At 64.5% G+C, this 18,279-nt stretch overlaps 1 protein-coding gene across 8 annotated transcripts; it reads left to right on the top strand.

Annotated features, from left to right (window-relative positions):
- The first annotated feature begins 1,041 nt into the window (after positions 1-1,041).
- Positions 1,042-17,907, top strand: FGFR3 (fibroblast growth factor receptor 3). Of its 8 annotated transcripts, none has more exons than XM_070613464.1 (18): positions 1,042-1,248; positions 1,628-1,838; positions 7,388-7,651; positions 7,970-8,023; positions 10,047-10,216; positions 10,309-10,432; positions 10,505-10,695; positions 12,507-12,651; positions 13,149-13,339; positions 13,708-13,856; positions 14,290-14,411; positions 14,489-14,599; positions 14,709-14,899; positions 15,089-15,211; positions 15,292-15,362; positions 15,574-15,711; positions 15,919-16,024; positions 16,117-17,907. In XM_070613464.1, exons 2-18 carry the CDS (start codon positions 1,730-1,732, stop codon positions 16,261-16,263), a joined length of 2,406 nt encoding a protein of 801 aa, XP_070469565.1. In that variant the 5' UTR covers positions 1,042-1,248; positions 1,628-1,729; the 3' UTR covers positions 16,264-17,907. The 8 variants fall into 8 exon arrangements, with proteins under 8 accessions (XP_070469565.1, XP_070469561.1, XP_070469560.1 ...); XM_070613460.1 differs by lacking the exon at positions 12,507-12,651 and adding an exon at positions 11,707-11,857 and having other exon boundaries at positions 13,711-13,856; XM_070613459.1 differs by lacking the exon at positions 12,507-12,651 and adding an exon at positions 11,707-11,857.
- Positions 17,908-18,279: the final 372 nt, after the last annotated feature.

Below are 18,279 nucleotides of genomic sequence, written 5' to 3'. Positions count from 1 at the left end.
CAGGCACAGACGGGCTTTCACTGCCCATTTCCTGAGGAGCAAACCGAGTCCCAGAAGCCACAGCCAGCTGGGCCAGAGGCACTTGGCTGGGGCAGCCCAGAGCCTTGCCCAGGTGTCACCCTCTCCTCTCCCTGGCTCCTGTAGGCTCCCAGCCCCCCTGGGCTTGTGTGATAGTGGGAGAAGAGCCCTCTTCCTTGTGAAGGTGGACACAGAAGCCACTGCCACAGTGAGTCCTCCCTAGCTTGGATTGGTCCCACACCTTGGGCCAGCTCAGGCTCCCTCCTTGTCCTTCCTTAGAGCCCAAGCTTTGGCATCCCCTACCTGGGCCCCCAGCCCCTGCCCTCCATTCTGATGCCTGGCAAGCACCCAATCTCTAAATTTGTTTCCTCCTCGGGGAGTGGGGCAATGACCCCCTCCGGCAGAGAACTCAGGCCGTGCGCTTAATAAATGCAGCAGTGAGCACAGCTTCTGGGGTGCAGTCCCCTTGCACTTCAGCCCCAGGGAAACAGTCCTTCACCCCCAGGCCTTTGCACACGCAGTTCCCCCACGAGGATGCTGTCCTGTGCTCCTCCACCTCAGGATTGGCTGCTCACACCTCGCGGCTCAGCTTGAGCTGCTACTTCTCCGTGCAGACTCTCTGACATGCTTCACTCACCGAGACCACCCCTCTCTATGGCCCCGCGATCCCCGAACCTGAGCCCCTGATCAGCGGCGGGTGGTATCCCAGACTGCGCGCTGCGCAAACGGAGGCCTGCACACGGCCTCTCTGAGCGCCCGCCCGGCGCGGGGCCGCCCTCAGCGCGCTGCCCAGCGGTATGGCTGGGGGCCTCGCCCGCCCAGCCCCGGCTCCCACGCCCTCGGAGACCGCCCGGCGCCCCCGCCCGGCCCCGCCCCCTCTAATCCCCTCCGCGGGCGGGGGCGAGGCGAGTCGCGGCCCCGCCTCCGGACCGCCCCAGGGGAGGGGCGTGTCCCCGCGCCCCAGCGAGTCCGGGCGGGCGTGGCCGGGGCGGGGCGGGGCGGGGCGGGAGCGGGCCGGCCCCCACTGGCTGCAGCGCGCCGGGCCGCCGGGGCTCAGAGCGCGGCGGCGGCGGCGGCGCGGGCAGCTGGCGCCGCGCGGTCTTGCTCGGCCAGGCGCACGGGCGCACCGGCGAGCCGACGGCCGGAGGGACGGAGAGCAGGCGCTGGGCCGGCGGGCACTGAGCCGGAGTAAGAGCCGCGCTCAGCGAGTCGGGCGCCGGCGGCCGCCAGGTCGGTACGTGGGGGTCGGGCGGGCGCGGAGGGGTCCAGGCGGGCGCGCGGCGGGGCCGGAGCGCGCGGGGGGCTGGATCCCTAGCGGTCTCTGCGGCGGGGCCCGGCCGGGGCGCAGGCTTCCCGCTCTGGAAAGTTTGCCGCCGCCGCCGCCGCCCTGGGAGGGCTCTGCAGCAGCCAGGGAGGGAAGGGGGAGGGAGGGAGGGACCGCGGCGGGGAGGAGGCGGCCGGCGCCAGGCGGCCCGGGAGCCCAGGGCGGCGGCGGCGGGCGGGGCGGCCGGGGGTCGGAGGGGCCGGGGCGCCGGAGCCGGGCCACCGCCGCTTCCGCCCCTGCGCGCCCGGCCCGCCTGGGTAACGAGCTGCCTGCTTTCTCTCGCAGACTCCAGAGCGGCGCCCTCCTCCCGCCGGTGCCAGAACCGGGCCATGGGGGGCAGCATGCCCGCGCGCGCCGCCTGAGGACGCCGTGACCCACGCGCCCGCGATGGGCGCCCCGGCTTGCGCCCTCGCGCTCTGCGTGACTGTGGCGGTCGTGACCGGCGCCAGCTCGGGACCCCCGGGCATGGAGCAGCGCGTCATGCGGAGAGCGGCAGGTAAGGAAGGACTCGACGGGTACGCAGAGGAGCCTGCGGCTCCGCAGGCGGAGGCGTCGGGGCCCAGGAACAGGCGCCTGGGTGACTGGGGGGCTCCAGATCTGAGTGGGCCCGAGGGCGCGCCCTGGGCTGGCACCGCAGGAGCAGTATCTGGGTTTCTGCCGCCCTCCCTCCCTGGGGATCGCGGCCAGAGCTGGCGCGGCAGTTTGTGGGGCACCTGGAGCCGCAGGGCTACCACCCAAGTGCTAGGCTGCGGCGGGGAGCTGCGCGCGGCGGCGGTGTCCGCAGCCCCCGCCCCCGCAGTTCCCCAGTGGGGCGCAGCGTGCCCTTAGGCGCCGTTCGGAGGGCGCGAGGCTGCATCTCCACGATTCCCCTTGTTGCCCGGCTGGTTCTGCTCTGATGGAAAGTTCCTATTGTTGGTGCCGCTGCCCCAACCCCTCTTTGGGCCCCAGTTGATGGCCAGCTTCGGCCAAAGCTTGATGCCGGACTTTGGAGGGAGGTATGAGAGTGCGTCAGCCCGCGGCCCGGCCGCTGACCCCCAGTGGCCTGCGTGACGAGGTGACATCTTCCAGTGCCTCGGTTCCCCCACCCTGCTCTCACGCCCTGTGGATGAAGGTGTCTGCTCCCCGGGGGTGCGCGCCGAACGCCAGAGGGGCGCCGGGAGGTGAGAGGGCGGATCTTCGAGGGGGCGTGGAGCCGCGGATCTTAGCTGGCGGTCAGGGTCCGGCGGGACGTGGACGGTCTAGCAGAGGGCCGGCAGGCCGAGGGCAGGGGAGAGGCGCGAGGGTGTCTTTGCTCTGGGCCCCGCCCCGCACACGCGCCGCGGCCCTCGAGGTGCGGCGCGCGCGGCCCCCCGCCGGGTCCGGCCGAGTGCTCCCGCGCCGCCGCCCGTCACTCGGACTTCCAGGCTCCCGGCTGTCGGGCAGAGATGGGCGTCCTTGGCCCCTGGGGACAGCCAGCCCCGGGGCCCTGGGAGGCCCGGCGCGGGCGAGGGGGCTGCGCGCACCCCTAGCCCCGGCCCGGCGGCCGCGCCGAGGGAGGCCTTCGCCTGGTGAGCGCACGCCCCACCCGGGCGAGACCCGAACAGCCGCTCCTTTGTACCTCGGTGCGGCCACAGACCGAGCATTGATGGCGGCCGCCGCAGCAGCCTCGCGGGGAGGTGTGAGTTGAGCGGCTGCGGGCGCGCAGTGCCAGCGAGGCGGCGGCCACGGGCAGGACGCAGGCAGATGGCGGCCCGCCCCTCCCCGCGCCCCCGCGCCCCTTTCTCCGGCGGCTGCTGCAGCCTCCCGGAACAATGTCATTTTTTTATGAATGAAAGTGGGCCCGGCGCTTGAATGTGCGTGTCATTCAGCGGCGTGACAGAGGCCGTCGCGAGGTCAGCGCGCGCTTTTAGCGCCTGCTCGGGAGGCCCCCGCTTCCAGGAGTGCCGAATAGGCTGCCGCGGGGGGAGCCCCGCATTAGCATTCGCATTCAGATGAAGATATTACTCCCTACGGCCCGGGAATGTCAACTAGCCCCGGGGGAGGGGGCAGTGAGCGGGGCTCAGACTCTCTCCTGGACCCCCTGCGGCGCACGGGGCGGAGGCAGTGGCTCCCTCCATCCCCGGCTCCGGGACCTGACAGAGCCTGAGAGGCCGGGTCCTGGGGCGCAAAGCCTGTGGTGCCCCACCAGATACAGGCCTGGGGCAGAGCTGCTGGAGGACCCCAGGGTAGGGGGTAGGAGGCGCAGGGCCTTCTCCCTCGGCCAGAACTGGCCCCCGCCCCCTCCCCAGCCGCCTCTGCAGTAGAGCTGGTGAAACAGGTAGTGAGTTGATAGGTCAATAAACTTAATCCGGTTCCTTAAGGAGAGGGGCCAGGCAGTAAAAATACAAAGGCCTCGTGAAATTTACAGAGGTCCCGGCTGGCACTTTCCCGGGGAACATAAATTATGGAACTGGAGCTGGCTGGGGTCAAGGACTGCCTTGGCCACCCCAGGCCCCATCAGGGCAGCCTCCCTCTCCACGCGGGGCTGTGTTCTTGGGCAGGGGCTCTCACCACCAGGGAGGTTGATGGGGGCCACTCTGCCTGCAGTCTGACCTCACCCAGCCAGGAGGGGTCTCTGGGGTTTGCAGGGCATTTCCCAGGAAGGTGCTGGCTGCAACTTTCCCCACCCCCCTCCTCATCTGGGTGGACTTTGAGCCCCACGGGCCTCTGGGTGGTTCATTAACCTGGGCTGAGCCCAAGGCTGGACTTCTGGCCTCTGAGCCCCTGCGCTGAGCCAGCGAGTGCCCCCACCCCCCAGGGCCTCAGATCCCACATGGGGGGCCCAATCTGGGGCCTGGTGCACCCTATTTACAGCTGAACCCAGAGAGTAGTGAGAGTCTCCTTGGGGAAGTGGGACCAGAGTCTGCCCAGGCACGGGTTTTGGGTGCGTTTTAGGGGGCAGTGGGGCAAGCCTGAGTGATTTACAAGTGAATGAGCTGTGAGTGGAGGAGGGGGGCCTCCCTGACCCCAGGCCCTGCTTGGGGGCTCTGAGTGTCCTCCTCAAGCCTCAGTTTCCTTACCTGTCTGAGAGGATGGATAATGGACCGGTTTTGGGGAGGATTAGGCTGGGTAATCCTGGAGGCCCTCATTAGCCTGCCCGGCCTCCGGATCCCCCCCTTTTTTTTTCTAACTTTGTTATGGAATTTTTCAGAATGTTTGCAGGTGGGGAGGTGGGAAGACTAGACCTTCACCCATGACTTCAGGGTCCCTTTGGGGTGCCCCTCCTCTCTTGGGCTATTTTTGAAACATGTACCTGGCATCAGGGCCCCTGGTCGGGAGAGTAGTGGAGAGCTGCTCCCACACCCAGAACCAGATGCTTTGTTCCTCGTCTCACCCAAAAACCCTGGATCCCTCAGGGTGGCCGGCTCCAGCGAGTTCCTTTGAGTTGGGGCTGAATTTGATGCCTGTTCTCTGGGGTCACCCCTACGGCCCTTCTGATGAAGTGCTGCCCAACCCCTGTGCACCCCCATTGCACTGGGGGGACCTTACCTGTAGGAACCCCAAACCGGAACAAGTTTCCCCTGGTGGGGATGCAGCCCTCCTGAGCAGGCTGGCCCTGGCCGTGGCCTGGTGGACGTCAGTCCTGGGCAGTAGACCCGGGCAGGGAGCGTCATGTCCCCGTCCTTTCACATGTTCCAGTGCCTTAACTGTGGTGGTTTCCCTGGCCCGCCTGGCAGGATTTTTACCCTGCTCCACAGTGGAGGAAACTGAGGCACAGGCCAGTGAGTGGAGGGTCAGGAGGACTCTGTGACTGGGAGATGTGCCCACAGGCCCAGCTCGGCTCCTCCAGGACATAGCACTCCTTGGGCCGTGTGGACGGGCTGCTCTTGGCATGCGGTCCCTGATGGAGCTCAGTTCCATGTGGGGTGGGAGCACAGGCAGAGGCAGACATTCTGCCTGTGCTCACCCCGCCGTGGCACGCGGGCCCCCTCATGGCACGATGTCTGTGGGCCCTGTGCCTGTGTGGGTGGGCCCCCCTTTTGTTGATCAAGAAAGACCCCTTCCTGGGGCCACTTTAGGGGCCGGTACCAAGGGGCCCTCTCTCCAGGTAGAGCTAGACCCTGGCCTCTTAGTCCCCCGTGCCTGTCATCACAGGCCCTGACCATCATGAGATGTTCCCCTGCCTGAGGCCACCCACTCAGATGCTGCTGGGTCCCCCCGGGTCCCCCTGGATCAGGGTGGGTCTGGTGGATTAGACCTGCAGGTGGTGGAGACTGCTGCCAATCTCTTCCCTGGTCCAGGGTTCCCTGGCCTTTGCAGGCACCTAGTGGCAAGGGTGGTGGGCAGGTCAGGGGTCGGCCCTCGGTTGACTGCAGGGCCCTACCCGCTACCACCGCCGGCAGAGGGCTGGCCTGCGGGCTGCTCTGTGTCCCCCGTCCCCTGCTGGACCAGGCTGAAGTGAATACTTGTGCGGATGGCTTGATCTGCCGTCGCTGCCCAGACCAAACCGGAACCAACCGCTGTTGCCCTTGGGCTGGGGCCTGGCGCTGAGGCCGCCATGACCAGCCTGTTCTCAGCCTTCTGGGGGGCCTCAGTAGGCTTGCGGCACTGGGTGGTCCCCACAGGACACGGTGGCCAGGACTGGGGGTCTGGAGGTCAGGCCAGGAGCCTCTGGGGATGCAGACGCTGTGGACACTTTGCTGACCCTTCTGGTGGGCATGGGGCTTGTGGGGCCACCTGAGGTGGGTGGGCAGAATTAGGCCTGTCCAGGGAGCCAGGGGCTGGTGTGGCCAGAGTGGGCAGCTGGGCCCTCGAATCTAGGCCACGCGTCAGCAGAATGACAAGTAATGGAGCCACCGACCCAGCTGGGTCTGGGGAAGGAGGCCTGCGCGGCAGGACCACCCACCCCTGTCCTGGGCCCCAAGCCCAGGCTGCCCGCCTGCTCCGGGCATTGTCTGACCCTGGCAGGAAGGCCTCGGGGGAGGGTCAGCCCCGCCAGTGCTGTGTCCTTGGGTGTCAGGCCTTGTTGGCCCCTTGGGATCCGGGCAGCCCCTGGGCAGGGGGGCATCACCCTTGGCAAGGACCCTCCACCTCAACTTCTCAGCCCCTGCAGGGCAGGGTGGGTTGGGGCTCCTCAGCCTGGCTCTAAGGGCTCCCTCTCTGATCCGCTCGCCGGCCGAGTCTGGACGTCTTCCTCCCCCTAGCCTGTGTCCTCATCTGTAAAATGGGAGTCCCAGGCCCCCTCACCCTACTGGGCTGTGAGGCCCCGCTGGCCAGACCTGGTATTCTATCTGTTTGTGTTTCTGATCTCTTTCTTAGTGTGTGTTTCTTCTGACTTACTGCTGAGATGTAGTTCACACGCAAGACACTCCCGTCTGAGTCCAGGGACAGGGTGTTCCACGCCCCGTGAGCCCCCAGCCCGGGCTGGCCTGGCCTGTGTCGGCTTTGGGGAACCAGCCTGCAGCGAGTGCTGTTCTGGGAGGTTCTGCCACTGCTGCCTCCCGCAGCAGCTTCCTTCTTGTGTGGGGAATGTCTGTTCTCTGGTCCTGAACTGCTTTGGAAGCCAAGACGAGGGACAGGGGTGTGCCAAGTGGGACCCCCTTCTGGGGTACGTCATCGCCGCCACTGAGGCTCTGCTGTGGCAGCGGGTCTGCAAAGTATAGCCCACCCATGAGCTCAGAGTGGATTTTGCGTTTCTAAATGGTTGAAAAAATCAAAGGAAGAATAATGCTTTGTGACACTGAAATTTGGGTTTTCTGTGTCCACATGTGAAGTTTTGTTGGGGCACAGCCACACATGTTGATTTATGTCTTGTCTACGTAAGCACCACAATGCAGAGTTGTTCTAGGGACAGAGACCTGTTGGCCCCCAGCCCTTTGCGGGACAGCTTACAGGTCCGCAGGCTCTGCGGGCAGCTCCCTCCCTCATTTGGGGTCACCTTGGCCTCTACCCAGCCCCCTGGGCCCCTGCTGCAGCCTGTGCTGGCACGTCTGTAAAGGGGGATGCCGTGGGGCCTCCTGGGGGGTCAAGCACCCAGTGTTTCTGGTTCGGGGGCACTTGCCTCATGGTCACCCGTCTCCCCCACAGAGGGACCTGAATCTGGCCAGCAGGAGCAGTTGGTCTTTGGCAGTGGGGACACTGTGGAGCTGAGCTGCCACTTGCCTGCGGGTGGTCCCATGGGACCCACCGTCTGGGTCAAGGATGGTGTGGGGCTGATGCCATCGGACCGCATCCTGGTGGGGCCTCAGCGGCTGCAGGTGCTAAATGCCTCCCATGAGGACGCCGGGGCCTACAGCTGCCAGCAGCGGCTCACCCAGCATGTCCTGTGCCACTTCAGCGTGCGCGTGACAGGTGAGCGCCTGCCAGGGCCCACTAAGCTCCTTGTGTGGCTGAGCGCCTTGGGGCAGCATGGTTGCTGCACACCACCCCGAGTGTCTTGGTGGTCATTGGTAGAGTGGAGGGCACAGCCCAGGAGGTGCTCTCTGAGCGAGGGGGTTCCAGCCCCACCTGTGAGGGGCACGTGGGGCCCTCCTGGGCAGGCCAGAGACAGACCCGGGAGGAGAGGACACTGCCTCGCAGTTGAGAACTGCAGGCACCTGGAACTGGGCACCAGCTCTGCCTGTCACGGGGCCAGCTCCTCCTCCATGTTCCCTCTCGCCTGCACTGCAGATGCTCCGTCCTCGGGAGATGACGAAGATGGGGAGGACGAGGCCGAAGACACAGGTGAGATCAGGTGCCAGACACACAGGGCTGGCTGGGGTTGACGATCTGTCTTCCCAGCCAGTGGGTCTGCTTCCCGCATACCTCCCCAGGTATGGGGCCTCCTGCTCATTGGGCAAGTGAGAGACTGAGGCCAAGGGACACCTCCCCGTGGCCCAGTGAGTGTGGGATCCCCTCAGTGTGAGGTGGGGGTGGATACGCGGCCCTCAGCTCTGGGTGGCAAGCTGGTGGGGGAGGGAGACGCCATCTGCAGACGAGGAGGAGACTGAAGTGTGGGGCTCCAGGGTGGCGAGGAGGCCAGTGTGGCCAGGGCTGGAGGAGGGAAGCCTGTGAGTGAGGTGGTCCATCCAGGCGTGGGTACACCAGGGCAGGGGGGCTCAGGAGTCTGCAATGGCGCCAGTGGACTGCGGGGTTAGGGGCAGTCAGAGGCAACCGAGACAGTCCAGGTAGAGAGGGAGGTGGCTGTGGGCCACCAGGGACACCAGGTTTGGCCATAGTTACTGTAAAGGGAGTGCCAACAGCGTGTTCCGGTGACAGGCTTTGAGTGTGAGAGCAGCTGAGGTGATAGCACCCAGGTATTTTGGCCTGGAAAGCTGGCAGGTGGACTTTGCCCAGCTGTGGAGGTGGAGGGGCCAGTTAGGGAAGAGGTTTTGGAGGAGCCGAGTTTGAAATGCCAAGATAAGCGGTCTGTGTGGACAGAGCCTGGGGGTGCTGTGGGGTCTAGTGGGCAAGGAGGTGAGGAATCAGCCAGGGAGGCGGAGCTGGGAGGAAAGCTGGGAGAGGAGGGGTCCTGGGAGAGGCTCTAGGGGCTCGTGTGAGCGCCCCACCTCTGGGGTGGGCTCTAGGACCCACTGAGGCAGGAAAGGCTCCCACCTAAGGAGCTGTTGGGTTTCTCCTCTTTTCCCTTTTCCCTTTGGCTGCCAGGAAGTTTAGAGCCAAACTCCTGCCCGGCTGCCCCCATCCGCCGCCCCCTCTCACCGCCAGGCGCTCTTGGTGCCCCAGCCACCCTGGCCATCCCAGACAGGTGTTTGATGTTTCTTCCCTTGTGGGCTCAAGGACACTGAGGGTCCCTGGCAGGGCTGCCTTCCAGAAGGCCTGGTCTGCAGTGCTGAGTCATCGTGGTCTCCCAGGCTCGGGGTATAGCCCCTGCCACAGCCTGCTAGGCTCTCGGGGTTGCCTTGGGGCCTCTGCCCCCCAGCGTTCAGAACCCTAGGAGGCACCTCTTCCCAGCGTTTGTCCACACTGCTCCCCCCAGGCCTCAGTGCCCTCGTCTGTGAGATGGCTTCTGTATGGCGAGGGGGCTGCCTCCCTCCCTGTTCCGGGCCTCTGCTGCCTCCCTCCTGGGATATGCAGCCCCCACCCCAGCCTCAAAGAAGGAGAAAAACCAGTTGGACTGTGAGGGCGAGTGTGAGGACAGTCCTAGAAACCAGATGAGAGGGAACTGCCACGTCACCTGTCCCCACGTGCTGCCTGTCAGGCCTTGGAGCACTACAGAGGGTGGCTGGGGTCCTGTAGTTCTGGTGGGTGCCCGGCTGCCTCCAAGGCTCCTGGTTCTGTAGGTGGCTGGGCCTTGCCTCCTGGTTAACTGCTTGTCCATCCAGCTGGGCTTCGTGACCTGGGCTGACCTAGTCCCTCTGCCAGCTGGGTCTCCCCCTTGGTGGGCCTGCCCCAAGTGTGCCTCCCTGTGTGGGTGAGTGCTCCCGTGAGAGACATCCTGTGTCCTAAAGGCCCCTGTGCCAGGGTGTGGTGCCCTTGACCCTCTCGGCTGGAGTGTGTTTGGGAGAAGCAGACAGGGAGGGGAGGAGACATGTGATCTGGCTTTGAGAGTGCCAGGCGGTAGTGTCGAGGCTACTGGAAACCTTCTCCAGCCCAGGCAGGGGTCCTTGAAAGGGCAATCAATACTCCCTACTCAGGAGGGGAGACTGACGCCGGCGGGGTGGACAGTGGGACAGCTTTTGAAGCTTAAGTCAGGTAGGCCTTTCCTCCCCACCCTGGTTGTGGCATTCACGTGTTTCTCCGCCAGCAGGGGCCCCTTACTGGACGCGGCCCGAGCGGATGGACAAGAAGCTGCTGGCTGTGCCAGCTGCCAACACTGTTCGCTTCCGCTGTCCGGCTGCTGGCAACCCCACTCCGTCCATCTCCTGGCTGAAGAATGGCAAGGAGTTCCGAGGCGAGCATCGCATTGGGGGCATCAAGGTGGGCCTGGCTGTGGGTGGTGCCAGGGCCTCTGGGTGCCGGCTGGTGGAGGCTGCAGCCTGCTGTCCACTCACCCGGGTGTCCACCTGCAGCTGCGGCACCAGCAGTGGAGCCTGGTCATGGAGAGTGTGGTGCCCTCTGACCGCGGCAACTACACGTGTGTTGTGGAGAACAAGTTCGGCAGCATCCAGCAGACATACACTCTGGACGTGCTGGGTGAGGACCAGTGCTGGTGGGTGTGGGTGGGTGCATGCCAGGGCAGCCCCTAAGCCCCTGTCTGCCCCGCAGAGCGCTCCCCGCACCGGCCCATCCTGCAGGCGGGGCTGCCAGCCAACCAGACGGCAGTGCTGGGCAGTGACGTGGAGTTCCACTGCAAGGTGTACAGCGATGCGCAGCCCCACATCCAGTGGCTGAAGCACGTGGAGGTGAACGGCAGCAAAGTGGGACCCGATGGCACACCCTACGTCACCGTGCTCAAGGTGGGCACTGCCGCCGGCTGTGCACTCATGAGCTGTCGGGCCTGGCTCTGCTGGGCCCCCTTGGCCGGGGACTTGGGAGGGCGTCCCAGGCAGGAGGCCCGTTGGGTTAAAAGGGTGGTGGTTGGGGATCAGGCTTTGGACCTGCACGGGGTGGGGCGGGGAGTCAGGGCGGTTGGGCTTGGCCCTGCACGGGAGCGGGGTTGGCTTGGGAGGCCCTGCTTTGGGCCACAGGCAGGACACGACCCTGCAGTGAGTCCTCAGTTTCCCTGTCTGCTCTTAGGGTCAACCTCAGTCCTGGAGGCAGGCCTGCACATGGCCCCAGGGGTGGGCTCCAGCTCAAGGGCCCAGGGCAGGCAGGTGGCAGCTGAACCCTCCCAGCACGCCCTGGGCCTAAGAGGCCCGGCTTAGCCCGCCTGGGCGTTGTCAGTGTGTGCAGAGCGTGGCTGCCACCCCGCCTGCTTCCCTCCCTTGGCCCTCGGGGCAGGACAGCCTCAGCTTTGTTCCCACGGCCCCAGGGGTGGGGGGCCACCCGAGTCGGGATGGTTGCAACACTCGCAGCCCAAAGAGAAACATCTGTTTAGAGAAAAGATGGGCTGATGGGGGCAGGGAGCAGGCGCTCGGGCGGGGAGTGGGAGTCTGGACCCGACTTGGAGAGGCTGCTGTGGGCCCCGTTGGGGTGGGCAGGCTGAGCACCAGCCAGGGAGGACCTCTCTGAGGGGTGCCTGCCAGGGCTACCCTCTGGGCTGTGGGGGGCGGACGTGGAGAAGGCGTCTCCTCTGAAACCACAGCCCACTGCTGTGGCATGCCTCCATGCCTCCTCCAAGCAGCCTTCCCGGCTGTCATGACCTAGCTCCCCATCCATTCCTTGGGGGTCTCCTGCTTCTTGCCTCCAAGCCTCGGGATTGGGGGTTGCCCTTGTGTGAGGTCTGGACTGGGGCCGCTCCTGCACGGCCGCTCGTGCCTGGCTGGGCTGCCGCGGGCGCACCTGAGCCGGGTCTCTTGTCCCCGCAGTCCTGGATCAGTGAGAGTGTGGAGGCCGACGCGCGCCTCCGCCTGGCCAATGTGTCTGCGCGCGACGGGGGCGAGTACCTCTGTCGAGCCTCCAATTTCATAGGCGTGGCTGAGAAGGCCTTTTGGCTGCGTGTTCACGGGCCCCAAGCAGGTAACAACTCTGTCCCACGCCCGCCTGGCACGCCGAGCTCCAGCTCCGACGCCCTGGCCATGCGCCCGTCTGCACGCCCCTGTCCTGCTCGCTCCCTACCCACCGGCTCACACTTCAGACGTGGCTGCCTCTGCAACGCTGGCGCCTCTGGCCTCCGCTGAGACTGCTTGCTTCAACTCCTGCGGCCTGTGCTGACCCTGCTTGCACCCCCACGTGTGCCCCCTGAAGGCCCTCAGCCCCTACGGGGGCTGCACCCCTCTGTCTGTGAGCATCTGCCTTCACTTTCTCTGGCCTCTGGCTCTGCTGCCTGCTCGCTTCCTGTTGGTCGGTCTGTGTGTCTGTCCATCTGCCCACCCGCCTGCACCCCCTCCCTGTATTCAAGCTAACCCCGCATGCTGTGTTTGCGCGGCACGCTGCTGGCCACATGCCTGGCGCTCACCTGGGACAGAGGACTCTCCGGTGGAGGGACTGGCTTCGGGCTCGGTGTGGACGCACGAGGCGGAGGACCCTCGGCGCCGTGGCCGTGGCCGTGGCGGTGGTGGCGGCGTTTTCCTTGCAGCCTGGCTGGATCGTCGCCGTGTGGACTCTGGCTGTGGTGCCCATGGGAGGTGCTGGCGCTCGCCTATCGCGCTCTGTTCTCTCTTTGTAGACGGCGGGCGCTAACACCACCGACAAGGAGCTAGAGGTTCTGTCCTTACGCAATGTCACCTTTGAGGACGCGGGGGAGTACACGTGCCTGGCAGGCAATTCTATCGGGTTTTCCCATCACTCTGCGTGGCTGGTGGTGCTGCCAGGTACTGGCTCCTGCTGCTGCTTGCTCTGCACCTGTCTTCTCAGGGCTGCTGGCTTGGGACACACCAAAGCCGCCAGGGAAAGGCAGGGGACCCTGCGGCTCATGGCTGCCCTGCTCCACGGAGCCCTCGCACCAGGCCCTCTGCCTGGTATGGAAACAGAGTTGACACGACCTTGTCTTGGCCGAGAGGGGCATCCCTTGACCCCTTGTTCTCAGCCAGGTCCCCAGTAGCCTATGTGGCGGCTTTGGCATCTCCCTGGGTGGCGGGTGTGGGTGCTGCTGTCTCCGCTGGGCTCCTTCTCTCGTGGGTCTGCCCTTCCTGGCTCAGGCGTTTCTGACCGCAATATCCTCAATGAGTGCGGCATTGAGGCCTCGCAGCCCCACCAGTGGGGCTCAGCCCCCTTTCCCACCCCCACTGTGCCTGCGGCTCCAGCCTGGGGCGGCCTGTGGGGGCTCTCGTGAGGCTGGGCCAGGCCCCCAACGCCCGTGTCTTTGCAGCCGAGGAGGAGCTGGTGGAGGCTGGTGAGGCCGGCAGCGTGTATGCAGGTGTCCTCAGCTACGGGGTGGGCTTCCTCCTCTTCATCCTGGTGGTGGCCGCCGTGACGCTCTGCCGCCTGCGCAGCCCCCCCAAGAAAGGCCTGGGCTCGCCCACCGTGCACAAGGTCTCCCGCTTCCCGCTCAAGCGACAGGTAACAGAAAGTAGATACCAGGTTCCGAGCCACCTGTCTGCCCACCCCGGGCCTCCCAGACCTCCCCGTGACCCACTCTTCTGGGTTCCTGAGCTCAGGGACACCCTGTGGTGTCCAAGGCCTAGGGCCTGCCCCGGGACACGTTTCTGCAGTGGGCAGACCAACCTCTCCCATGTCTTCATGGTCACCACATGGAGCCTGGGTTACTTTGGAGCACAAAACATTTAAAAAGTCTTTAGTTGGCCCTGTGAGAAAATCAGACACCCCCTCCCAGGCAGGCCCAGCACAGCCATGGCCTTGCTGTCCTTGGGGGCCCCCCGCAAGCTTCGTGCAGCCCTGTGGCACCAACCTTCCCTTGCCGACCCAAGCAGGTGTCCTTGGAGTCCAACTCGTCCATGAACTCGAACACGCCCCTGGTGCGGATCGCCCGGCTGTCCTCGGGGGAGGGCCCCGTGCTGGCCAATGTCTCCGAGCTCGAGCTGCCCGCCGACCCCAAGTGGGAGCTGTCCCGGGCCCGGTCAGTGGTGGCACTGGGATGGTGTGTGCTGAGGTCTGGGCCGCATAGGGGTTAGGGTTTCCATGGTTGGGGAGAGGGGCTACCACTCAGTGATCTGATTCAATTCAGATCAGAGTCAGGTAGGAATCAAGGCCATTGGCGGTGTGGCAACTGTTGGATGTGCTGCTGGGGCCTGGTGGAGGAGGCTGGCCTGGGGACAGATGCTCCTCAGGTGGAGGTACTGGGTGAGGACCCACCCGTACAAAGTGCTGTGTCTAGAGGACACGGCACAGGGCAAGGGGCCAGAGGAGCAGTGTCCTTCATCCTCCTGAGCAGGCTTATAGGGGCAAGTGTGGGAGGGCTTCCTGGAAGTGATGGCACTGGGTCTCAAAGGCTGCCTGGGACAAGGCTGCGAGCGGGTGGGAGTGCTCATTGTCTCTGCTTCTGCCACCAGGCTGACCCTGGGCAAGCCTCTCGGGGAGGGCTGCTTTGGCCAGGTGGTCATGGCAGAGGCCATTGGCATTGACAAGGACCGGGCCGCCAAGCCCGTCACCGTGGCTGTGAAGATGCTGAAAGGTGAGGGAGGAGTGTGGCAGGGGGAGCCTGTGCCAGGCTGGGGCAGCGCCACCTGACGCACCCTCGTCCCCATGCAGACGATGCCACAGACAAAGACCTGTCGGACCTGGTGTCCGAGATGGAGATGATGAAGATGATTGGCAAGCACAAGAACATCATCAACCTGCTGGGGGCCTGCACACAGGGCGGTAGGCGCCACGGATGGGCGGGCCTCAGGACCGGAGGGCGGGTGGCCCCTTCTGGGCCGAGGCGTCCCTCTGAGCCAAGGCGTCCCCTCTGAGGCGCCTTTGCTTGCAGGGCCCCTGTACGTGCTGGTGGAGTATGCGGCCAAGGGCAACCTGAGGGAGTACCTGCGGGCGAGGAGGCCCCCGGGCATGGACTACTCCTTCGACACTTGCAAGCTGCCGGAGGAGCAGCTCACCTTCAAGGACCTGGTGTCTTGCGCCTACCAGGTGGCCCGGGGCATGGAGTACCTGGCCTCACAGAAGGTGAGAGGGCTGGGGAGGAGGGGACAGCTCGCCACCCATCACAGGCCACAGCAGGGATCCCTTGGCCTGCCAGGGCTCTAGGGGGCACAGGCCAGGGCGGGCCCTGGAGTAGGGGGTCCAGGCAGGGCCATGTGAGGAGCAGGGGAGCAGCTGGCAGGGGTCAGCCTCAGGCCTGGTCCTGCCCCCCAGTGCATTCACAGGGACCTGGCGGCCCGCAACGTGCTGGTGACTGAGGACAATGTGATGAAGATCGCGGACTTTGGCCTGGCCCGAGACGTGCACAACCTTGACTACTACAAAAAGACCACCAACGTGAGTCTGGCCTTAGGTTGGGGGTGAGGGGCGAGCTTGGGGGGCCTCCTGGCAGCCAACGTGCCCCTTCCTCCTCTCAGGGTCGGCTGCCTGTGAAGTGGATGGCACCCGAGGCCTTATTTGACCGAGTCTACACCCACCAGAGCGACGTGTATGTGGCCCCAGACCTGGGCTGGGGAGGGGAGCTGCGTGGAGCACAGGCTACTCCAAGGGAGGGGTCATGGGAGCTCCCGGGGGAGCCGGGACCCCAACAGGAGCCTGCACCTGGTCCATTCCCTTTGGGGTCCACGGGGTCTGTTCTGGGGCAGGTGGGCCCATGAGCTTCAGGGCAGGCTCATGGTGCGGTGCCCCCCACCCCACAGCTGGTCCTTTGGGGTCCTGCTCTGGGAGATCTTCACACTGGGGGGCTCGCCGTACCCTGGCATCCCAGTGGAGGAGCTCTTCAAGCTGCTGAAGGAAGGCCACCGCATGGACAAGCCGGCCAACTGCACACACGACCTGTGAGTGCACTATCGCGGCACCTGTCCACAGGGCAGGTCCCACCAGGGCCCCGAGCTCCCTGCTCCCAGTGCGCCTCAGCCCCCCGGGCAGGGTAAGGGGCCCGTGGCCCCCAAAGCCATTCCTGAGGGAGAGGTGTGGACGCTGGCACAGGCTTGGTGCGGGTGGGCTCTGGGCCAGGAGCCAGACCTGAGTGCTCTGCCCCCCAGGTACATGATCATGCGGGAGTGCTGGCACGCTGTGCCCTCCCAGAGGCCCACCTTCAAGCAGCTGGTGGAGGACCTGGACCGCATTCTCACTGTGACGTCCACCGACGTGAGTGCTGGCCCCCGCTCCATCTCGCTGTGGGATGGCCCACGGGGGGTGCCGCCTGAGCACAGCCCTGACGGCTGCCCGCCCGCCCGCAGGAGTACCTGGACCTGTCGGTGCCTTTCGAGCAGTACTCGCCGGGCAGCCAGGACACCCCCAGCTCCAGCTCCTCGGGGGACGACTCTGTGTTTGCCCACGACCTGCTGCCCCCAGCCCCACCCAGCAGCGGGGGCCCGCGGACATGAAGGGCCACAGGCCTGGGGGCTGAGCCCCCACCAATGTGAGAGCGGGCCCCCGCCCAGCATGCTGCTGCTGTTGGTGTGCCGCTGACCCCTGGGGCCCACGGGTCCAGGCCCGAGACCTGGGACGGATGGACGGATGGACGGACAACTTCACATCTGTGTGTGCGTGTGCTTGTATGTGAGAGTCTTGAAACCTCCCCCCCCTGCCCTGGTGCAGGGTTGCCCACCCTGCTGTACAGTGACCTCCTGGCCACCTGTGCAGGCAGCGCCAGGGGACTGAATGTAGAATGTAAAGGGGCTCCTCCCATGAGGCCCCTCAGGGCAGAGCTGGGCCCCTCCCAGGCGCCCTTGCCCTCCCAACTGCTGCCCCATAGGGTGTACCCGGGGTGGGGGGGTGGGGTCCTGCATCCAGGGTGGGCCTCCGCCCCTCCCAGTGCCCAAGCTGAGCCTCCGTGTGGCGCACCTCCTGCCCAAGTGGCACCTTGTGTCCGGGGGTGTGTTAGTGCACAGCCCCCCCTCCAGGCCTCCCCATTTCCCACCCTGCTCCTCAGAGACTGAAATTACGGGTACCTGAAGGCGGGAGCCTTTAACTTCTATCTGAAAGGTTTATTCCAGAAATGAGTGTACATTTATATAAATAGATACTGTGTGTATGATATACACATACATATATATATAAATATCTATATGGAAGAAGAAAGCCTGGTACAACTGAGGCACGGGACCCTGAGGGTGCAGGAGACAGGGGGTGGGTGCCCTGGTTGCGGGGAGGACCCCTGGGGAACTCACTGAGACCAACGCAAAAGCCAGCAGAGGATAGAGGGGCTTTTCCGGCACCACAGTTTTGTTTTAAAAATTGTACCTGGACCTGTATATTTGTAAAGCTATTTATGGACCCCCAGAACTCGCATCCCTACCCCATTCCTTCCCCGCTCGTAGTGTTTAGCCAGCCGTGTGGCAGAGGTTTGTTTTAACTTATTAACAGCCGAGAAGGTTTATCCTGAGAAAGTGTGGCGGCGCTGGGTGCGCCCAGCCCACACCCCGAGGCCAGAGCAGCAGCCCCCTCTCACCCTGAAGGGTCGTTAATAGTTTGAGGTGATTCCAGTGAAGATATTTTATTTCCTTTGGCCTTCTTTTGCAGGGGAATTAGATTTCTATGGGATTTTTCTTTAGGAGATTTATTTTTTTGGACTTCAAAGCCAGCTGGTATTTTCGTACAAGTTCTAATTGCCATGCGTTCAGGGCGGGGAGGCAGTTTCCAGTGGGGGCCAGTCCTGCATGCAGGTTCAGATGTTATTAGATGTTACAAGTTTATATATATCTATATATATAATTTATTGAGTTTTTACAAGATGTATTTGCTGTAGATTTAACACTTCTTACGCAATGCTTCTACACTTTTATAGCCTGGACTGCTACCTTTAAAGCTTGGGAGAGAAAGCTGAGAATTCATTTTTGTTACTTTTCATACTGTTAATGGCCCCCCTACCAAGTTCGGATGGCTGTCCTCTGCTTGTCAGCTGGCCGGCCAGGCAGTGGCTTGGGGCAGTCTCTGTTCTCAGGGCCCCCAGCCTTGTGGGGGCCAAAGGTGTTGGCCCAAACCAGGAGTGTGCTTTCCAAAAAATAAACAGGGACAACTGGCTCAGATCCCTGCTTCATGCTTTCTTGTCTCCTGCCCTTCTGGGACCCCAGGCAGCTCAGTGTCCTCACTGCCCGCCTGGGGCAGGTTCTCTCGTCTGCCCCTCCCCAGGACGAAGGGATCACAGCTGTTGCCAGGTGGCCCCCAGACTGGGACTGGCAGCTTGGGCCATGTGCGCTCCAAGGATTTCCTGCCCAGGTCTCTGGCTCAGATAGGATGAGTTCTGGGCAAAGCCAGGGTGAGGATGGGGGTGGTCCGATGTGTCCAGTTGCATGGGGGCCGAATGCTGGCAGGGCGGAATCTCAGGGTCACCAGTGGTCTTCATTGCCTCGGTCTGGCACCCCCAAAGGCAGGGAATGCAGGCAGTGTGGTGTCCATGG

The sequence above is a fragment of the Equus przewalskii genome, chromosome 3, assembly GCF_037783145.1.
Source record: "Equus przewalskii isolate Varuska chromosome 3, EquPr2, whole genome shotgun sequence".
Classification (NCBI taxonomy): domain Eukaryota; kingdom Metazoa; phylum Chordata; class Mammalia; order Perissodactyla; family Equidae; genus Equus; species Equus przewalskii.
This window is presented reverse-complemented; position numbering and strand designations above follow the sequence as displayed.